This window comes from Athene noctua, chromosome 7 (genome assembly GCF_965140245.1).
Source record: "Athene noctua chromosome 7, bAthNoc1.hap1.1, whole genome shotgun sequence".
In the NCBI taxonomy this organism is placed as follows: domain Eukaryota; kingdom Metazoa; phylum Chordata; class Aves; order Strigiformes; family Strigidae; genus Athene; species Athene noctua.
In genome coordinates, this window is record NC_134043.1 from 28876600 (window position 1) to 28889659 (window position 13060).

At 39.5% G+C, this 13060-nt stretch overlaps 1 protein-coding gene across 14 annotated transcripts in view; it reads left to right on the plus strand.

Moving 5' to 3' along the window:
- The window catches only part of AGAP1 (ArfGAP with GTPase domain, ankyrin repeat and PH domain 1), a 396570-nt gene that overhangs the window by 125500 nt on the left and 258010 nt on the right, over positions 1 to 13060 (plus strand). For 8 of the 14 annotated variants that reach the window (XM_074910247.1, XM_074910249.1, XM_074910250.1 and 5 more), the window contains exons 2-3: positions 138 to 196; positions 9271 to 9358. In XM_074910247.1, the coding sequence (XP_074766348.1) occupies positions 138 to 196; positions 9271 to 9358 (147 nt within the window). Of the gene's footprint in view, positions 1 to 137; positions 197 to 9270; positions 9359 to 10084; positions 10097 to 13060 lie in introns of all 14 variants that reach the window. The other 6 variants (XM_074910246.1, XM_074910244.1, XM_074910243.1 and 3 more) reach the window with 1 other exon arrangement.

The window sequence follows — 13060 nt, forward strand, 5'->3', positions numbered from 1 at the left end:
TGCATGCAGGACTGTCATTCTCCTAAGATTGAATGTGACTTTTGGTCTCATGTACCCAAAGCCTTAGCATGAAATTCTGTGCTGCAGACCATTAAGTGTCATTGTACTGATGTTGTGAATGTTGTCCACTTTTACAGATGCCTTTGTAAATAGCCAGGAATGGACACTAAGCCGATCTGTACCAGAACTGAAAGTGGTGAGTTTATATTTACTTCTGTCTCTAAAAAACATGCTGAAGATGTTATGTACAAGTAAAAATCTTCTAAGCTTCATCAAATCTACTGTTGAAGAAAAAAATACAGAAAGGAATTTTTTTTAAAAAAGTCGTTTTCTTCAACAGAACTTATCTTTATGAAGTTTATGTACCTTCTATTTTTATCATCATGCTTCAAAGATCTATTTGTATTTCATTGCTGTTTGGTCTTGTTTGGCTACATGAACCAGCTTCCTAGGGTGGTCTTCTCAGTAAGGAAATCTTACACTTCTCTAAGAGGAGGAAGTGGAAGTTGGCAGGTGATATGTAAAACTCCTCTTATCTCACTGGAATAGGCTTTTTTTATAATTTCTTCAAGGACCAAATGTCTTTTCTCCCTCTTAAAAGAATTTAACTGAATTTATACTGAATAAAAATAGAATATTTTGAAGGTTCATGTAGTGAATCAAAACCTACATTTTTACTATGAGAATGAACAGCGATTTAAAATAATTTTTCCCCTGGCTGAGACATTTTCTGTATAGGTGGAAGAAAAGACAAAAATAACAGACACGCAGATTGAGGGACTTTTCCAGATTTGCCCTTTTAAGCATTATGAACATGGAAGCTGGAGATGTGGGCTGCAGCTTCCTTGTAGTGGATATCTGCTGTGGTTTAACCCCAGCCAGCAGCTCAGCCCCACGCAGCTGCTCGCTCACTCCCCACTGGTGGGATGGGGGAGTCAATCGGAAGGGTAAAAGTGAGAAAACTCCTGAGTTGAGATAAAGACAGTTTAATAGGTAAAGCAAAAGCTGCGCCTGGAAGCAAAGCAAAACGAGGGATTCATTCACCCCTTCCCATCGGCAGGCAGGTGCTCAGCCATCTGCAGGAAAGACAAGCTCTGCTTATATGCTGAGTGTGATGGCAGACGGTCTGGGATATCCCTGGGGTCAGTTGGGGTCAGCTGTCCTGCCTGTGTCCCCTCCCAACTCCCTGTGCACCCCCAGTCTCCTCGCTGGTGGGGTGGGGTGAGAGGCAGAGGAGGCCTTAACCCTGCGTAAGCACTGCTCAGCAATAGCGAAAACTTCCATGTGTTATCAGCTCTGTTTCCATCACAAATCCAAACTATAGCCCCAGACTAGCTACGATGAAGAAAATTAACTCTACCCCAGCCAAAACAAGCACAATATCAAACCAGCAACTTGTCAAGCCATCAGCACAGAGTTGTTGGGGCCATATTGCTGTGATATTTACCATGTGGAAGTTCAGATTTAACTAAACACAATTTCTTAAACCCTAAAAAATGACTTTGATTACAGATACAGAATTTGGTGTAATGCTTATGGTAGGCATCTGTGCTCAGCTCCTGTTTTCCAGCTGTAGCTGGATGAGTTGCTTTGATCCAAGCACCTGTTTGCCAAGTGGCAAAGTGGGTTGGGCAAAACCATCTGAGTTTCAGAATGGGCAGCTGAGACCATGCTTCACTAGCTCACTTCTTATGTGGTAAATGTCTTTTTCTGAATCTGAGTTGTAATAGCATTTACAGAGGTGAGAGAAAGCATAGGTCAAATTTAACATGATAAATGCACTTAAACAGAATGGCATTTTAATAAAAGCAGCTTCCTCCTGACTACAGTTATGTTTCTGTTTTGATTTCAGCAGTGAACAAGGTAAGTAGAAAAAAAATGTGGGAGTCAATGGATGTAGCTGTATAATACAGGAAGGGCCTGCAGAGGCTCACCAGTTTCACTTTTAACTGATGGTGTAATTTGGGAGACTAGTGTCTCCCAAAATACCTCACATGATAAAACACAAAGAATTTAGGACTGGAAGATGTTGCTTGGATACGAGTCCAGTCCACTGTGGTATTAGCTAGCTTATGCTGGGGAAGATCTACAGAGGGTTTCCTAGTTCATCTCTTTCCCTTCTCTTAACATTACTAATTCACAGCACCTACTAATAAGCCTGGGAGTTGCAGGAGAGGCCAAAGCTGCAGTTATGATGTCTTGTAATACAGAGCACAAACAGTTGCCGGGCATTAGGTAACGGTCTCGGGTTACAGATGTTTCTTATGGTACCATTATTGCATTATATGAATACTTGTCTTCCCTGTCTCGCTCCCATATTGTCTAAACCAGTGGCAGGAAAATAAACTTTGGCTGTGTGGCTGCTGTAGAGAATTGATTTTAAGTGGTAAGTGTCAGTGAGCCTCAAGATTACTGCCCAAGGCTTCAGTTTGTATAGCCCTGGATAAAAGCAGAACTGTGATTACAAAAATAATAATTTGATTATTCCACTGCAAATTATTGAAGCTAGCAGCACCAGCTGTGGCTGTGAACTTGTGCTCCAGCAAAAAGGGCAAATTAGGCACTCTGAAACGTGCTTTGCCTTGCCTATCTACCTGCCCTTGGGAAGGAGTTGGTGCAGGGATACATCTCTGTGTCGGTCCCCTGCTCCCAGCCTCAGCGTCAGTGCTTGCTTATGGCTGAGGAAGGAAAGGGCTGTGTTAAAAGCCAAACCTGCCTCTTCTTCCACAGCGCTGTCATTACGCTCACCACTAAGGATAACTGTGGGTGCCTTGCTTTAGCTTGTGGCCGTGCTGGGGATATCCGAGGGATGAGAAGTGTGGAGTATTTGCTCCCGTCGCCGTACAGTGTGTACAGGGGAGATGAGACTTCATGTTGCATGGCTATGAAGGGAGCCCCAGCTGTAGCTGCTTGAGCAGGCTGTATTCAGCAGGAGAAGATGGTTAGTATCTTACTGGGAGAGATTGTCTTCTCTACAGAGGCTGGGCAGTCCTTAAATTGAGGTTGGTATTGGATTTTTATAGCAGCTGTTATACCCTTAGGCTCTACAGAAATTTAAGGGGAACAGAAATGGGCTCTGGGAGAGCAGAGGAAGCACACAGGGTTTCAATAAAGAAAAGCCGATGGATGTATTTTTCAATATACTTTTGAGGAAAGAATACCAGTTTTTCCCTCTGCCCTCTTTCTTAGTAATACATGTTGAGCTTGATTCCTTTCTCATTTTCAGAATAATATTTTTTTTCTGCTGATCACATACTACCACAGTTTTACTTATGGATGTTGATGCTTCTGTTATGGTCAAGTGCGTGCTAGGCCAGCTGGGTGAGACCAGTCCCTTTCCTGAGCAATGGTGGTATTCCTGGATCCCATTTATACAAATGTAAAATAAGGATGTGTTAGGCAGAATAACTACGAGATCTCTTTGGACAAAATAATTTCATTTGCTCCAAAAAAATTGCAAAGCACAGTAAGGCTTCTGTGCTGAATAGCTTTAAAATGGTAAATGCCATCAATACATTTATGCATTTTTACAAATGGGCTTTGGTAGGATGTGGACATAGTGGTTTGGATTTATTTTACAGCATGTCTGGCACATGCAAATAAATGATTCAGTGTTGCACAAGCCATAACTGACAGAGCACTGTGTTGTAGCCTTGTTAGCTGAATTTTCTCATTTTTGAACTAGGCTAGGGTGGTATTTTTTGTTCCATAACATGCTTGTCATAACTTTTGTGCATTTCATGTGTATCCATAAATAAATAGAAATGACTCAGATTGTTTGTATATAAAATATGGGAGACAGGAATATGACTACTGTAAAAACATGCTGGCATATTTGTCATACTGTGGGGAATCGTCCTTAAAACAAGTATTAATCCTGATTAAGAGAAAAATTGTATTACAAGTCAGTTTTTTCCTGCATAAAGCTTATTGCTCCTGGTTTTCAGAGGTTAATAGTGGGCAGAGACCCTGAGCAGTAATTAATGCCAAGCACTTGCACTGAACAACAGAAGGCCAATTCTGCTAGATTTTAATTTCATGTACTGGTTTTGTATCTGGCAGAAAAGAGATGGCTGCCTTGTCTCTTCGGATGCAGGCACTGAGGTGAGATCTTAAGGAATCCTCTCTCTTACCAGATGAGAAGAGGAAGAGGTAGATATCTCCTGAATGCTTTCTGAAGTAGCTGTCTAGGGAAAAAATAAAGCTGTGCTGCAAATGTAGATTTTATAGTCAGGTTTGAGGAAACTTGCTTTGGGTTCATGTGATTTTTGAGAAGTTAACATTAGTACTCTTAACACAAAACTAACTGTGTTAATGCTTTTTTCATGTTAACTTTTTTTACCATTTAAGCTCCTAAAGAACTTTTGTCAGTTTGATGAGTTGTTTGAAATGGATTTAAAAATGTAAATCCACAAACTTCCCTATTAAGAAACAATTAAATATTCTGATCAAGAAAATCAGTCCTGCATGATCTTTAAAACACCAGCACTTTTTGTTCTCGACCTTGAGACAACGTATGGAAATGAATAAAAGGAGAAAGTGGGAGGTAATACATTGCTTTTCTTTGAGGATTGTGCATGGCTTTTAATAATATATCTTAAGGGAAGAAAGCTCTAGTTTTACTGTATGAGTTATTGAAGTGGTTTCTTATTTGAAATACCCATCTCACTTCTCCTGGTCAGTGCTTTCTGCATCAGTTTGTAGCATCATGTTTAATAATGCTGTTCTGACCAGGCACTGTGGTCTTTCTGGGTGCCTATAAGGAGGAACATACTGGAGAACCTGAAGTGCTGTGAAATTACATATGCTGATATGGTCTTTGGGATACTTGAAAACAGAAGTATAAAATTGTATTCTCAAATCAGTAGATGACTTTCAAATATTTGGGGTCTCTAACTAAACACAGTAACACGTCCCAGCTATGGGCAAAGGATGTAGCACATTTGCTCTCACTGGAGCCCAGGTTGATGCTTTTCTGTTGTTCCTCTCAGTTTTGTCCTCTGACTGGTTACGTATTAGACACTGGATTAATATTAAATAGTATTAATTTGCATACATGTGGGACTAGTCACTCGTAAGTGAAGGTTTCAATATCTGCTGTGAAGGTGTTTGCGTGACTGATAATATAACCTGATCTAGTGGAGGGTTTTTTGTGGGTGTGTTTATGTTACACTAGTTTGCTACTAGACAGGTCGGAAACAGCTTCGGCATGTTGTTTCCAAAGTTTTAGAGCTGCTGCGTCTAAAGTGAAAACATAAAACACTCTTTTCTGTCAGTATTTTCCTAGCAAGCCCATTTCAAACTTGCTTGCTTTCCAACTCTTCAGAATGGTGCTTGGAAAGGGCCTTAGCCTGGCTGTTTATCTGCAGAGGTATGTCTGACCTACTGATTTACAGATGGGATTTTTGGTTTGCTTGCCCTTTTTGGCCCAGACTATCATAGAGCTGGTGGGGAAGAAGGAAGGGGGGGATGCTTGCCTTGGGAATGTGGTGTTCAGCTTCTGCTCCAGGGTGAAGACGCTGCTGTAGCGAATACAGCCTGCTGATGAGCTGTGTGCTGAAGAAAACAAGCAACTAGCAAGCAGTTTCGTTAATCTCCTTTTAAAAGTCAGAAATCTGTTAAAATCTGGAAAACTGTGTATTGACTGCTTCAATTTAAAAAAAAAAAAAGTTTTCACATGCTAGATCTTAAACTATTTGAGCAGTTGTTAATTCTGAACAGTGAGAAATACATTGTTGTAGGCAAAGTGGAAAAGATTGGAAGTAACCTTTCTTCAGGACCCTTTGTGTGGAAAGGGAGAGAGTATCAGTTTTGCAAGGAGAACAGGAGGGGTGCAGAGACCAAGCTGTTCTTCACAGGATTTCCTCAAGCATTGTGATTTTGTTGACTGATAAATATGGAGGATTGTTTGAAAATTTTCTTATTTATGGAGTATATGAGAGACGAGCTTACTGTAGTTTATTGTCATACAGTGGAGGGAAAAGTAATTCACTTAGGAGGTTGCTTGATGTTTTGGGGTTAAAGAACATATGTTAGAGATGCTGTTTTCTTCCTATTACCTCTCACTTGATGTCTGGTTGAACACTGGAGAAAGCTGAAATGATGTTGTGGCTAAGTCAACATTCAGAAAGGCAATACAGGATTTGGATGTCAGTGTAATATTGCTTTAGTTTTTGGTCTTTGTATGGGCAGGTGGAAGTCCCAAGCTGGTTTTCTGCTCTTTCTGATTACCTTCCCTATACATTGAATGGGGGAATTGGGGATCAGTGTTAATAATAAAAAAAATTAGCTAATCAATATTGTCTGTTTTCTTGTGCCATACAGAATCTTAGGTCTTTACTTACTAACCCACTATTCACATTCTTTTTGAATACAGCAACTCATTTCTGCATTTTCTTTAGGTCTTGTCACCTAATTTTCAGTAACACACCAAATATTTTCACAATGCTTCTGTGAGATGAAAAAGCTTGGAAACATGGATGCTGGAGAGAGAGAAGTTTCATTTCTCCTAATAGCTTTTGCTCAAGATGAAAGATGTTGAGCCAGAACGGAACCCCAGTGCAATCCCACACCACTCGCTTGCAGCTATTGTCTCTCATGTTGGCAAAACAGGGAAGTCACAGTGACCTCATGTTGTAGTTTTTCTGAGTAGGTTGCCCAGAGGACTTAAATGAACTGTGTACCCAAAATGTTTAGTTGCTCAAGCCAAGAGACTTTCTGTCCAGACTTACTCAAAACCTTTGCTTTCAGGCAGTAAGTGTGGGCATCTTGGAGGCCACATCCTTGTTGTGTTGCAGGTCTGGCCTGCTTGCAAAGCAGGGTGTGTGGAGTGTGCTAGTCATTTAGGTCTGAGGTATCAGCTGTAACCTTTTCTTGTTGGTGTTTAGCATCCTGTGTGATGAAGTTTTGTCAGGTAGATGATGTGACACACCTGTAGAAGTTACTCTTTTCCGTAGAGAGGTTATTGGTTGCTTTTTCTTTTCTGTGAAGTTGCAAAAGTACATTTTCTTAAGAAGGTATCTTCTGTAACTTTTGGGTTCCAAATGAAGCTTACTAACCTTGAAGGGGAAAACAGCTCTGATAAATGGTTTTCTCTTGGCCAAACCTCAGTGAAGCTCTGCAGTGTGTTTCTAGAGAGTGCTGTCCCATGGAAATGGTGTCTGAGAACACAAGGTTAGGTAGCTGCAGAGATGATGTTTGCCTCTGTCACGTACCTTGCACTTAATTTTAGTGGTAGACCTCTTGGTGTGTACTAGTGTGGCATGTAATTTTTGTTAGCTATAAGTTAGATTAAAAGCTTCCAGTATGGTTAGCTGGTTTAAACACTCTTCAAAGTCAGCTCAAAGCCCAATAAACAGGTTTGTGTGTTGTTCAGTCTCTTGGTCTGTGACTTCCTTTTTATTTTTGTGGGACTGCTCATTGATGGTAGCTATACCTACAGCAGTGGGTTTCTTGTTTTATATTTTTTTGTCCTTTTTTTTTTTTTTTTTTATATTACATACTATTTGTCTGTTCAGCTTCTTTCCTGCTAACCTGAACAAGTCGAGAGTAAAGCTTCCTGTAGCATTAGGCTAGCCTGGGATCTGGTATCTCTTTCTTTCCCTGCCTTTTCTGCCCCTCAGACCCCCAAGTCAGGTCATGGTTTATTGTTGTTTGCTATTACTTTTGAAATCTGTTTTGGGGTTCTTGGGGTTTTTTCTTCCACTATAGCCCACACTGTTTATCATGCTTAAAGCTTATGCTGTTGTAGGGGCTGAAGCGTGATGCGAGACTGCCTTCAATTTACCCTCCACCTAAGGTGATGCCTTATCTGACCTGTTCTTGCATATCAGCTGTAGAGATAAAGTGAACATCCTGTGCAGTGCCTTTACCCTTGTCTCAAATGAAAGTTGTTCTGAATTGTAAAAAATAAATAATATTTTCCCTCTCCTCATCTCCACAACTGTCATCAGGTTAGTTTAAGGTGACACAACTCTGTTGTTTTAAGTAATTTTTGCTAAGGAGGATAGTTTCTTAACAGTTAAGATTAAAAATAAGGAGTAGAGAATTTGCATTAATGTGTAACTTGTTCATGCTACCTCTGTCAGTTTGGCATACTTGGGCAGATCAGCAGAGTTCATCCTCTCTCCAGGGATCTTATGTGCTGAACCTTTTGGTTAGGGTCAAGATAAACATGTAAGAACAGAGTAGGCTTTAGGTTTCTTTAAAGGATAAAATGTTTCCATCATCTCCTCCAAAATCTGAGTAAGTACAATGTCTGCAGAGATAACAACTGAGCAAGAAAAGAAGACATTTATCTGAAACATAAGGAGGTATGTTCTCCAAACCCTCTAGTCCCCTGGACTGTGCAGAGCCCAGCAGGCAGCCAGGCTTGGACCTTGCTGCATCTGTCAGTCTGCTTCTGGTTGGTTGATGGTCAGGCCTGGGGACAGATCAGCAGGACTTATATTGGCCAGCAAGGCAAGGCTGCAGCTCGAAGGGGAAGGTGTGTTTGGTGGTGTGGGAGTAATGCAGGCAGGCTTCATGACTGCCTTGCACCCCTTTTAAAGCAACAAAAGAAGCACAAATCTTCAAGTCTTTGACATTTGAGAGCCTCTGGGAAGAAAACTGTTTTGGTGTTGGGCTACATTCTGTTTCTTCTGCCAGGGTTTTTAAAAACAAATGCCAGCAAGCAAGCTTAACAGAAAAATCACATGTGCTTTGAGTACTTCTATTTGACAAGTTCCCAGTGCAGATGTTAGGGCATGGACAGTTTGAGTTGTAAACTTATTGGTAAAGTAAGGGACTTCAGCAAGCCATAGTGGACATGCCAGGATGTGTCTGTCTATAGCCATATATATCATGTGTGCACTTCAGTGGCAAGTTGGTGTGAATCACGTGGTGGATAGTCTACAGAGATATTTTTTAGTATGAGAATTTAGTGATTTTTGTGTGTTTTTCAGTAAAGGTGTGAGAAGCTTGGTCTGAGTTTCAGGCTTCTTCCCTGAAGTCTATATATTGCCTCACATTCACACAGCATTAGTGGTGAGCTGAGTAAAGGAGTGCTACTAATGAACTGATTTTGTTTTATATGTTTTGTCATGTATATACTCTGCCATAGCCCAGGCTTTTTGGCATTTATCTGTTGGCATATTTTGCAGTGTTTCTGTTGTGTGGGCTTTCCCCTCAGGTGCAGAGAAGTTATTTCTGCATTAAGATTTGACTTGAATATACTGTTTTTTATGGGGATTAATTGCAGTTGAACTTATTTTTATTTTTATTTTTTCCCAGGGGATTGTGGGTAATCTAGCGAGTGGCAAGTCTGCACTTGTACACCGGTATCTGACTGGCACATATGTCCAAGAGGAATCACCTGAAGGTATGTGGATATGCAAATTTCATTAATAATTTTTCTTTTTTTTTCCACAAACTACATCTTTATTCATTTTTAATCATGCAGAAATGAATCGGTAAAGAATCTAACTTGGTATTTCAGTGTTCATAGAGATTTTCCCTTTAACATTCTCCAGACTGTGATAAGTACATATGATGAGTATAATTGTAACTTTTTCATAACTACTTAGCCTCTTTAAATACTTCGGCATCCAGTATGTGTCCATATGGGAAACTTCTAGTCCTGTGTTGAGAAGAGTTGACTGCTCTCGGTAGTGCTGCTGCTCTCAATTTGGCTGTAGAAAGCCCCAATTACTGTGTCTAGTACTGGATTTTTGCAGAATCGGGCCCTTTGGTTTGTGATGTTGGAAGAATAAAAATTCACAAGCCTAAACTAAAGATGTAACTGGTTCCTTGTTTAATATATTGCATCTTTGGTCTTGAAGTGTTGGGTTTTTGTTGGGTTTTTTAAAAATGTTCTTTTGCCATGGAAAATTAATTTATATGTGAAAAAGTTGTAGTATTTAACAATAATCCAAGTTTATAGGTTGAAACCAAAAATATCATAATACCTTACAGAGGTGTATCTTACACTGAATACTTTTTTTTTTTTTTTTTTAAATCTGTTCTCCTTATGAACTTTTAAATCCAACTCTGAGACACTGAATTTCTGGTTCCTTCTTTTCCTTACTGGCTGTTCCATTCTTTGCAGATATGGATGCAGGTAACTATACATTGTCTTCATGGCAGCTCTTGTTTTGAAGAGACAGACAGCAGTTTCTGTATTATAGCGTTTTCCCCTTGTTTTGTGTATCATTTTGATTTGTTTCTTTTTGATTTCAAGTCTTTAGTACATCTCACTGTTTTTGTCTCTTGCTGTAGCTGTCTTCTCAATAATAGTTTGTAGCTCCATACATCTATAACATTTGTTTCAAATTAACTCTTACCAAAGGAAGCTGTTAAGCCTAGTAGTTGACATTGTAACAGTCTTGAATCATGGGAGGAGAGGGAAAGGCAGGGGAGGACAAGGCCTTTTCTTGTGCAATTGCAGTAACAGTGAAGTCTTCAAGTTTATAAGCTTGCCTTAAATGTTTTTGCTGCTTTGTAACTAGGGCTGATGGGGCGATAATTGAGCTTTGCAACAAAACTGCCACATTGGTGCCTGTTGCTTCCGGATGCTGGTAGCAAGAAACGGTTATGTAGTGTGTAGATCCACTGAATACAACAACAGGTCTTCAGCAAAAATGGGTATCTCTGCAGATCTCTTTCATAATTTCATGAACAGAAAATATATTGTTGATTTTTTTTTTTTTCTTGCAAGATCCAAATGTATTGATTATTCACAGGGTTAACAGTCCTCTTCTAAACTATGAATATTTTAGGTGGTGTTCCTTGAGAGTATTGCCATCTGTCCTCTTTGTCTTCAAGGATTTTTATTTGCAGTGCTTGAGTGATGTTCAGACTGTTTTTCCTGAAAGGATTAGATTACAAAAGCAGTGTCAAATCATTTCTTTGCACATAAGTGTAGCTGACAAGCCTCACTAATGACACCATTCCATTTCATTAACAGCAGAAAAACTGGAATAATTAAGAACTCTAATTAACCTTGTAAGGGGTAGGGTCACGATCCCTAATCAAGTTAGTGTTAAAGGAAATTCAACTCACATAAACTATCCTTAGTAAACATCTGTAGTAATGATTTGTTAGTGTTTTATTTCTTTCTCATCCAAGCATAAGTCCTTATGCAGCTCTTCTATAGAAAATATGGCAGCAGTGTGGTTGGTTCTGTTGCGTGATAGTGAGGGACTTTTGATTTTTACTTTCTGCATGGGAACATAGCTTTTGATAAGCTGAGACGAGGTGTCAGCCTTTATGTTGGAGACCAGTTCTATTGCTAAGGTCTGCTAAATGTGACAGATTGTTAAACTGAATAAAGAATAGTATGTATATCAGACATAAGGTGTCAGCTGCTTGCCTATTTAAGAAAAAAACCCCAAAACTTTACTGACTTTGAATGGCTTATTAGCAGCAAAATTTATCAGGTATCATATAATTAATATTTAATTGGTAAAATGACGAATTCATACTTCATGTGAAAATGGTGATTATGACCAGGGACCGCTATTTCTGCTATTCTTTGCCTTCTAAAATGCTACAATTACCATGAAACCTGCCCTGAATTGGACAAGTGCCAGATCTCCTGTGGGCCTTTTAAGGTAGCTTCAGCATTCCAGTAAATGAATCTTAAGTATATAAAGATGGTTTTATGTTTCCTTCAGCTCTTCTAAGACAAGACACTTCTCTTGCTGCCTGACACCACCTCCCCACTCAGAGGAAGAATCTTATCACATTAAAGTGTAGAGCACTTTTCTCTCATTGTCTGGCCCAACTTTTACTTCTCTTCAGAATTTATTTTTAGTCTTTATTGTGATTGTAGCATGAAAACCTTTGTTTTCTTATAAAGTCCTACTTGTGGAGAAAAGAGGCTTTTAGACTCTTCCTTTGCATATTTTGCATGCACATGGCTATGCTCTTGTGTGACACACTTTTAAAGCAGCTGTATTTTGATGTAAGAAAAGGAATAATGTAGTGCCCTATAATAAGTGGGAATTTCAGTAGTCTGGGACTTGCTGGTTTTAATTCCTGTAATGATACAACAAGGAAGTGATGGGAAATAGGGTATTTTAGTGATTTGTGATCTTGTAAGAACCTTGCAGGTGATAGGAAGAACAACTTCTACTAAATAGCATGCTGGGGTTTTTGTATAGCTGAAACAACAGGTAAGATGCAGGCAACCTGCTATCTTTGTTCACCTAAAATTTAATTCTACCTGTTTGAACAAAATTAAATGTGCTGTGTATGGAATTTGAGACCAAGTACTTTGCAGACCAAGGTGAATTGAAGTTTACAGGAACAGTGAGTGTCAGGAGTATTCTGTTACTGTGTGGGGTTTTGTTTCCAAAAGGCAAGGAGGTGTGAAACATAACTTAAAGGTTTTTGCACATCTCTTGTATGTCTGTGAATACCCTAATTCATGTCATGATTATTTCAGTATTGCTTTTCAAGTGAGCCTAATTTAAAAAAAAAAAAAAAAATAAAGGGGGGGGGGAGGTAATTTGTGGTCCAAATTGTCTAATTTTCTCAGCTGGGATGAGGAAAAAGGAAGGGTTTTTTTCTCTCCCACCCCACTGCCACAGTAAAGTGAGATGCTAGAACAGACAGCTGATGTGAACATGAACTGCTAAATCTGGCCAGCATATCTTCTGTTTAAGAAAACCAAGAAGGGGACCTGAGGTCACGTTAACAAAATCCACTTAAATTTGAAGATGCGGAGTAGTTGAAGTAAGAGTTAAGGCAGAAGCAGGTTCCCTGCTGAGGAAATAGAATACAGGTAGTGGCACCTGTGGCCAGACAGTACAGCTGAAGGGAGAAAGCCAGTGCAAGGAGTGTAGCAAGTAATTTGGCTGTATCTTTGGTAACTTTTTCTGAAGTTCTAGTGCAATGTACGCTTAGGAGACTGGCTTTAAAGTAACTTAAAGCATAACTTCTTCACTGAAGTTGGTACTTACCTCTTTTGCTGCTAGTTCTTTTGAGAACTGATGATTATCTAATGGCAATATACTCTACTTTGGCATTCAAATGAAGGAAAAACATTTTAGTAAGTTAATAACTAAACGTTGGGTTATAT